Below are 9190 nucleotides of genomic sequence, written 5' to 3' on the forward strand. Positions count from 1 at the left end.
AACAAGTATTGCAGTTGATTGTATGCGATGTAAAGAATAGGACCGGGGTCCACAGTTCACTAGAGGTGTCTCTCCCATAAGATAAACAGCATGTTGGGTGAACAAATTACAGTTGGGCAATTGACAAATAAAAAGGGCATGACCATGCACATACATATTATGATGAGTATAGTGAGATTTAATTGGGCATTACGACAAAGTACATAGACCGCCATCCAACTGCATCTATGCCTAAAAAGTCCACCTTCAGGTTATCATCCGAACCCCCTCCAGTATTAAGTTGCTAACAACAGACAATTGCATTAAGTATTGCGCGTAATGTAACTAGTAACTACATCCTTGAACATAGCACTAATGTTTTATCCCTAGTGGCAACAACACATCCACAACCTTAGAACTTTCTGTCACTGTCCCAGATATCAATGGAGGCATGAACCCACTATCGAGCATAAATACTCCCTCTTGGAGTTACAAGCATCTACTTGGCCAGAGCATCTACTAGTAACGGAGAGCATGCAAGATCATAAACAACACATAGACATAACTTTGATAATCAACATAACAAGTATTCTCTATTCATCGGATCCCAACAAACGCAACATATAGAATTACAGATAGATGATCTTGATCATGTTAGGCAGCTCACAAGATCCGACAATGATAGCACAATGGGGAGAAGACAACCATCTAGCTACTGCTATGGACCCATAGTCCAGGGGTAGACTACTCACTCATCACTCCGGAGGCGACCATGGCGGCGTAGAGTCCTCCGGGAGATGAATCCCCTCTCCGGCAGGGTGCCGGAGGCGATCTCCTGGATCCCCCGAGATGGGATCGGCGGCGGCGGCGTCTCGATGGGTTTTCCGTATCGTGGCTCTCGATGCGGGGGTTTCGCAACGGAGGCTTTAAGTAGGCGGAAGGGCGGTCGGGGAGGCGGCACGAGGGCCCCACACCACGGGGCCGCGCGGCCAAGGGGCCGCGCCGCCCTAGGGTTTGGGCACCTCGTGGGCCCACTTCGTCTCCTCTTCGGTCTTACGGAAGCTTCGTGGCAAAATAGGACCACAGGCGTTGATTTCGTCCAATTCCGAGAATATTTCGTTACTAGGATTTCTGAAACCAAAAACAGCAAAAAACAAGAATCGGCTCTTCGGCATCTTGTTAATAGGTTAGTTCCAGAAAATGCACGAATATGACATAAAGTGTGCATAAAACATGTAGATAACATCAATAATGTGGCATGGAACATAAGAAATTATCGATACGTCGGAGACGTATCAGTGATGCCGGCGAAAACGTAGCCGACACGATCGGAACAGCCGATGAAGTGTCTTGTACCAGCAGATTTCCCACAGATGGCGCCAATTGACGAGGGTGCTCCTCGGCAATGCCCACCATGAGGGGCTTAGGGTTGACGTAATCCTGCAGGCTAGCACGAGACATCGGATACCACACAAATAGGGAGAGTGATTTACCCAGGTTCGGGGTCCTCGATGAGGTAAAACCCTTACTTCCTGCTTGTCTGATCTTGATTATCGAATATATCGGGTTACAATGTGGTAGCCTATAGGCTGCTGTGGTCGACTCGCCGAGCGGCAAGGATTCTAGGGTTTTAGCTCTAACTTGCGGTGGTTCTACGTATTGATGTTGTGTGTTCCGGCAGGCTCCCTCCTGGCCTTTATATAGAAGACCAGGTCCTGAGAATCCTGTCCGAACTCGACTAGGTTACAATGAGATCTATTCTAGTCTTTCCTTTAACGATGTGTTCTTGCCTTGTTCATCAAGAATCCATATCCTGGTAGGTCTCCTTTGTTGGAACCGACGTATGGGTCCACCTTGGTTATTGGGCAATCTTCATGGGCCCCTAGTTGGGCCGAAGGAGGTAGACTAATGTCGGGTACCCGAAGGGTAATACCCACATCACCATGTGTCCCGAATGGCACCGCGACATAGTGGTAGAAGAAAAGTCTGCACTAAATTCATTCTTGACTGACTCCGCAAGAGGCAAGACACCTCCTTGTACCTTCATGATCTGCAACTCCGCTTCATTTGTTTCTTCACCACGACGGCTGGAGAAGCTGGAGTAACCTGCAACAACCAACAGACACGGGGAACCTACGAGCTTATTCGAGGCAGAGCTCCGTGTAGACCTCCACACCACTGCCATCCTCGAAGGATATCAAGCAGGGAAGAGACCTCGCCACAGCCTGGTGCCGCCAGCCAACGCCGAACAAGATCTCTAAAATGCACGCTAGTCGTCATGGGAAAAACCTAGACACCTAACCTTAGACCTAGTCCTAGTCTACAGCTATACAAGCATGGGATCCTCGCCCGTCTCAACACTAGCCACTGCTGGAGAGGAGAGGGGGAGGAGTGGGTCAACCTCTATATTTAGAAGAACGGGAGGAGGTGGAGGTAACGAGGGAGGTAGGATAGGGAAGGAAGTTCTTGGGATATCCATTTTTGACTACCATAATCTCACATATTAAGACCAGGAGAATCATTTTTTAAATATATATTTCTACAAAAATTAAATTTGTTGGTGTGTGTGCAGTTGAACAAGGCGAGGCTAGAGGATATGCAACACCTGGAGTTGCAGCCGAGGTAGCCTTTGGGTCCGCATGCTAAACTGTCTAGAAGATTATCTTGTTATACTTTTCTCATTACTTGTAATTATAACTGACCTCTTTCAAAATCTTATTTATGCCATGTCAAAGTCAAAAAATTGGATTGTGTGATAGATTACATGATTCAAGTGAGCATGATGTTACAATCACATCTTGTTTTCGTTCCTACGTTTGCTAGAAAACTGCAAGTAAAAGAGGCCATAATCATTCATTGTCGTTAAATCTACATGGATGGTGAGATTTGATTTCTTTCTTTAAAACCTAGTAAAAAAGATACGTGCCAGGGTGGATAGCTACTGCCCAATGCATGTGGCCACCAGATTTCCTTTGTTTAAAGCACATTGTCGCCTCCTACCGAGGTTCAATATATTCCCGTTTACACGGATGTATTATGCTTACCACACTCTCTGCTTGGCATGGCTCTTATCATGCTAGTGCAAATAGCTCTTGTCGGACTAGCTAGTTGCATCCATAGAGTAGACTCTATATGAAAAAACAAATCACCATTACGAGGAGTTTGAGCTGCGAAATGCTTCTTGGAATAGGATGCATCAAGAAACATATGAGATGCTATATTGGCATTGTATGATAGGAAATTTGGTTTTTTTGGGATCAACCATCGAGGAATCATGAGCATCGGTCATATCAGTAGTAGAGTAGCAAGTTGATATTGCTCTGAAAGGCTAGATCTGACTGCAATTGGACACCTGGTTGGCATGGAGGAATCACCACCCGTTTAACCATCTAACAAATGATCGATTCGGATCCCATGGTTTTCTACATAGCTCCAACACGGTTCGAATTTGTGCTGGGTTATGCATTTATGAGTGCTACATACAACAAACAGATCTCCAATATGCAAAAGAAAACCAAGGAAAAAATGAGATTTTTAGGAGAAAAAAAAGACACCATGGGCCCACCGAGATGTAATGTTCGGTGGGCGTCTCGTCTAGCCCGCGGAACCTTCCCGTCTTACATTAAAAAAAAATTGAGACCTTCCCGCGGAGAGTCACTGCGCTGCGCCGGTGGATGCTACGCCGAGCTCCTAGGCTGCTCGCCGCCGGTGGATGCTACGCCGAGCTCCTAGGCTCCTCCTCCAAACCCCCACGCCTCCCAGCCCCCGCCGCCTTCTCGCCTCCCACCACCATGCGCCCACCGACATGGACGCACACCACCTGCTCGACGGAACGCCCGGCAGAACACGGGGCAGCTTCATCGTGCGCGCGCTCAGGGACGAGGCGCCCCTCGACGCGGAAGCCGTCACGGCCCTCCACTGCTCCTCCATCAAGTCCGGCACCGTGCTGGACCCGCCCGTGCGCACCTCGCTCCTCACAGCCTACGCCCGGGGCGCCGCGGACGTGCGCGCCGCTCTCGCGCTCTTCCACGAGGCCGCCGACCCGGACCTGATCCTGTGGAACGCCGCGGTCAGTACCCTCTCCCGTAGCTGCCATCTCGCCGACGCAGTGGCCCTTTTCCGGCAGATGACGGACGTGCTCGGGACGTTCGATTCGACCACCCTAACGGTCATGCTCTCGGGTGCGTCCCGGGCCGGCGACATGGAGCTCGGGATGGCGATCCATGCCGCGGCCGCGAAGAGAGGCCTTCACACCGAGCTGAACCTCTGCAATGCTCTCGTCAACATGTACGCCAAGTGCGGACGCTTCCGAGCTTCCGAGGCCGTGTTCTGGAGCATGCCGTGCTGGGACACTGCCTCGTGGAATTCTATGATAGGCGGAAGCACGTTCAACGGCCTTTCCGAGGTTTCGGCTCGTTACTTCAGGGACATGGCCCGGTTCGCGGTTCCGGCGGATGAGGTGACGTTGTCTTCTGTCCTTTCGGCCTCTGCTCGCGCGGATGATCTTTTCTCCTTTGGGAAGTCTGTCCATGGCTGTGTCGTGAAAAGCGGTTACGAGTACACGGCGTCTTGCTCGGTACCGAATTCCCTGATAACATTTTATTCCGAGCTTGGGTTGCCCGAGGATGCAGAGAAGGTCTTCTTGAGAATTCCTAACAGAAACTTGGTGTCGTGGAATGCTATGATCAAGGGACTGGTGGAGAATGAAAAGGTTAGAGAAGCCCTCGCTATTTTCCGTGAAATGACATCAGAGTTCCAGCCAGATATTGCTGCTTTGGTTACTGTAATTTCAGGCTGCGCTGATCAAGGACTACTGTGTGAAGGAAAAGAAATCCATGGATACATAGTCAGGAAAGGCCTCCTAAATGATGAGGAGTCATGTATAGGAAACAGCTTGCTTGGTTTGTATATGAAATGTGATGATTCGTCTACTGCGAACCTTTTGTTCAGGACAATGCCTACAAGAGACCTGATCTCATGGAACACAATGATTTCTGGTCACTCAAGAGATGACGCGCTGAGGGTAGAGGCTCAGGCTATGTTCAAAGAGCTGCTTTCTGAAGGTTTAAGCTGCACCTTGACAACTATACTAGCTGTTATACCTTCATGCTCTCGTCCGGAAGACCTTGGCTTTGGCAAAGCAGTTCACTCTTTTATCCTTAAGAATGGATTTGCGAGTGGAGTTTCAGTTGTTAATTCTTTGATGCACATGTACATATGTTGTGGGGACTCATTGGCTGCCTTCGTTCTGCTGGGAAGTATAATGCCAGTGTCGGACATAATTTCATGGAATACAGTCATAGTAGGATGTGTACATAATGCACTACCTGGAGATGCGTTGGAAGCCTTTCGGTTCATGCATTCAACGTTGCGAGTAAATCCTGATAGCGTTACGCTTGTTAGTGTTTTATCAGCATGTGGAACCCTTAAACTGCAGTCCCTAGGAAAGTCCATCCACTGCATGTCACTGAAGCACTTGCTTGCATTCAGTTTGAGGGTTAAGAATGCCCTGTTAACCATGTATTTCCGGTTTGCAGATACCGAAAGTGCTGAGTTAATCTTTTATAGTCTTGGAGATAGAAATTTGTGCTCCTGGAATTGTATGATCTCTGGTTTTGCACAGAATAACCAAGGCTGGAGAGCATTACAGTTCTATCAGAAGATGGAAGATTTTGTGCCTAATGAAATGTCTACTGTCGGTATTATATGTGCTTGCACTCAACTCGGGAATCTTAGACATGGAAAGAGCATACATGGGCGTGTGGTCAAGTCTGATCTTCAAAATAATGTCTTTGTTTCAGCATCTCTAGTTGATATGTATAGTAAGTGTGGAAGACTCGACAGTGCTGTCAAAGTATTTGAATCCTCTGCTGAAAAATCGATTGCCTGCTGGAACTCCATGATATCAGCTTTAGGATTTCATGGGCATGGGTTGCGATCGATAGAGCTTTTCTGCAAGATGATTCAGTCTGGAACTAAAGCCACAAGAAGCACTTTTATTGCTCTTTTGTCAGCTTGCAGTCATTCTGGACTCACTGATGAAGGATGGAAGTATTACCACCTTATGTCAGAGAAATTTGGGATTACTCCTACAGCAGAACACCATGTATGCATGGTAGACATGCTTGGGCGTGCTGGTCGGCTGCAGGACGCACATAAATTTGTGGAGAGTTTACCTTCCAAGGGAGCACATGGAGTTTGGGGTGCACTGTTAAGTGCTTGCAGTTACACACCTGAACTCAAGATGGGCGAGTCCATTGCCAAGCATTTGCTCTGCCTGGAGCCTGAAAATAGCGGTTATTATGTGACTATTTCTAACCTGTATGCATATCAAGACATGTCGTGTGGTGCAGTCCAGGTTAGGGGCATTTTGCAACATAAAGGATTGATGAAGCCCCGCGGTCACAGCATTGTTGGATAAAGGGTTGCAAATGACCATGGATTCATGGAAGCTATGATGTGCCAGAAAATTGTGCACTAAATCACCAAAACTGCAAATTCACTTCACAATACTTGCGCATGACTCAGCTCAAGCATGACACAGGTATCTGAGTCATTAGCTCCACTCTTTCTGTTTACATATATTTCCTTGAATAGGAATGAAATAGTTTAACCTGTTTACATTCTATATCACATTTTCAAACACTCATAATTCATATTTCAAAGTTTCGAAAAAATCTGAAACAAAATTCTAGAGATAGCCAATGATTTGCTACACACATGCAAAATCTCAATGCGAACCACTTTGTATTCTAGGCTAAACAGAAATGACAAAATCTAAAATTGTTTATAGTGAATATTGCACATTTCAACACTATAAATTTGTCAGATTTTGTCTTTTTTGTGTAGCCTAAAATACAAAGTAGTTCGTATTGAGATTTTACAAGTTTGTAGTATACATCATTGGCTATCTCTACGTTTTTTTCAGATTTTTTGAAACTTTGAAATATGATATTTGAATGTTTCAAAATAAAGTGCTATATGTGTTTCTCTTCTGAGAAAATCAAGCCTATACGTCGGAGAAGGAAAGTCAAACTAAAGTGTCTAAAAGAGCTCAAGCGTTTATATATCATATTATGTGCTTGATATCATTCGTTTTTACAGAAATCTTCTCGGTGTGCTTCATTACCTCATCGAGATTACTTGTAACATGTGTGAAAATCACTTAAGCAAGAAATCCATCCAACTATCATATCTATATGTTAAAAACAGTTCTATTTATTTTGTTAGCCATGAAAAAAACATTTTAAGCACGTCAATCTTCATATCCGTTTATTAAACATGCATTGATGCGATTTTCAGGTATGACAGTGTAGCATATATGTCCTGCCTGTTTCATTCTTGAATCCAGATACAAGATGCAATATCTGCTCATGCCTCATGCAGTTCAATGCACATCCTCCATTCAGTCCCGTTAATGTTCACCTGTGCATCAGTATATGTATCTTAACCTCATGTAATATTCCTGGAGCACTTCTGCGCTAGTATCCAACATTCGTAGAGGCACTCTTGTGATAAGCCAACATCTATCATTCTGAACCTGACATTCCGCTACATCACACGGTTCTCTGGGTTCATCAGGTGGCCCATGCCTGAGCCTGAACTTCTCCTTCAGTGGGATCTTCCTGCAGTGAAGGTCCCAGGGGCCGATCCACCATGTGAGCCAGTAAGTTTGATCCTTGACACTGGGGTTTTGCCATGGCATCATCATTGGTATCCACTGTGGTTAGTTCCTTCACTGACGTGTATTACATTTTGGTAGAAGATGCTGAGCAGAGGTCTATATGTACGGCAACGCACTCGAGAGCCAAAGAAAAGCAAGATCGAGCTGTAGGAATGAGGCAATGATGGTACCGCGACACATGCACGCCAGAATTCATGGTATCAGATTGAGGGCTGGCCTGTTACAGTGAGGTTTGGATTGACAGAAGAAGCGACATTGCAGTCAGCATCTAGCCGGACGACATGCGACAAATTGCGGTTGCTGCGGTTAGGATTAATAGATTGTGTGTTAGCTTAAGCTGCGGGACAGGCGTGATAACTGGAGGAGCAGACAGATTGGTGGTGGTTATAAGTAGGTGAGATTTTAGTCGGCTTAACTTGGGGAGCAATTCCATCTGTTTTGCATCACGAGTTGGGGCTTGTGTTCCGCCGCAGGCAGACACGGTGCATGTGGCCGCACTGGAAGCCAGCCTAGAAATACTACCACTAATATACTCTGGAGACTGGACAGCAATTAATCGCCACTCTCTCTCTCTCTCTCTCTCTCTCTAACATTTCTAATCACTAAATCTTTTTGTCGGTTTGGGGGTTTGGGCACACTGGGTAGTCCTTTTTCGGGCAAGCTTTCTTGTCACTGGTATTCTCCAGTTAGGGCATCCACAACGTTGAAATAGCCAAATCTGACATAGTGTACTATTTAGCATCGATGTGAAATTTAGCCATGACTCCACAATGTTGTCTAGTTCTAAATGTCTGTACACTAGGTCCCGGTACCGACACAAATAATGTAAAGAAGTGTTCTCTTTCCAGCCATCCCTCTTTCTCACCTCAACTATCTTCTCTTTCTTCTCTACATATGCATTGTTTATTCCATCAAGAATTTGGCCACAGACTTGGCATCGGAGCAACTACTTGCTCCGGTTCCCAGTTTTGCTTGTTTTGGAACTACCTCCACAGTGTAGGGAACTAGTTCCAAAAGCCAAAAGGGAAATATGGAACCACATTTGGCTACACATTGTGGGTGCCCTTATGTTCTGCACATGGACATGGAGGAGGCTATGCGTAGCTAGGAGCAATAGACTAGTACAGGAGTAGTTACATACTACCTAGCTCTGTCCTAGATTGGGTATTCTTGTGGCCTAGAACTGTGTGATTCTTCTTCTGCCCTATATGATGATGATGCAGCACATCTAATAAAGACAATTGCTTTCTGAAAAGTCAGCTGCTGGCTCTGTGCAGGAGAGAATATATGATATGGCACCTGTGTCTGCAGGTTATTTGTTTAGTTACTTTTCAGAGTAGGAAGCTTCCATTTGGATCAGTTTTACCCAAAAAAAGGAACAGAGAATTTGGAATGTTTTCAGTCTTGAATAAGTGCAGATTAAAGTGTTACATGTACCTACAATGGGATGCAAAAATCAATACAATTGTCATGGGTAATGCGGCTGCTCTAGGTGAGTAAAACTATCGAGCAGGCTGAGATGTTTAT

The 9190-nt window shown here is 45.9% G+C and overlaps 1 protein-coding gene across 4 annotated transcripts; it reads left to right on the forward strand.

Annotated features, from left to right (window-relative positions):
- Positions 1-3597: 3597 nt before the first annotated feature.
- LOC127345637 (pentatricopeptide repeat-containing protein At4g19220, mitochondrial) lies at positions 3598-8434 on the forward strand. Of its 4 annotated transcripts, none has more exons than XM_051372120.2 (3): positions 3598-6523; positions 7282-7645; positions 7742-8434. In XM_051372120.2, the coding sequence occupies exon 1, from the start codon at positions 3692-3694 to the stop codon at positions 6398-6400; it is 2709 nt and encodes a 902-aa protein (XP_051228080.2). In that variant the 5' UTR covers positions 3598-3691; the 3' UTR covers positions 6401-6523; positions 7282-7645; positions 7742-8434. The 4 variants fall into 4 exon arrangements, with proteins under 4 accessions (XP_051228080.2, XP_051228081.2, XP_051228083.1 ...); XM_051372121.2 differs by having other exon boundaries at positions 7745-8434; XM_051372123.2 differs by having other exon boundaries at positions 7282-8434.
- Positions 8435-9190: the final 756 nt, after the last annotated feature.

Source organism: Lolium perenne, chromosome 3 (assembly GCF_019359855.2).
Source record: "Lolium perenne isolate Kyuss_39 chromosome 3, Kyuss_2.0, whole genome shotgun sequence".
NCBI classification, from domain to species: Eukaryota; Viridiplantae; Streptophyta; class Magnoliopsida; order Poales; family Poaceae; genus Lolium; species Lolium perenne.

Bases quoted from the DNA above. Each gene is read 5' to 3' on its own strand.
- LOC127345637 (XM_051372123.2), top strand. From the start codon at position 3,692: ATGCTACGCCGAGCTCCTAGGCTCCTCCTCCAAACCCCCACGCCTCCC.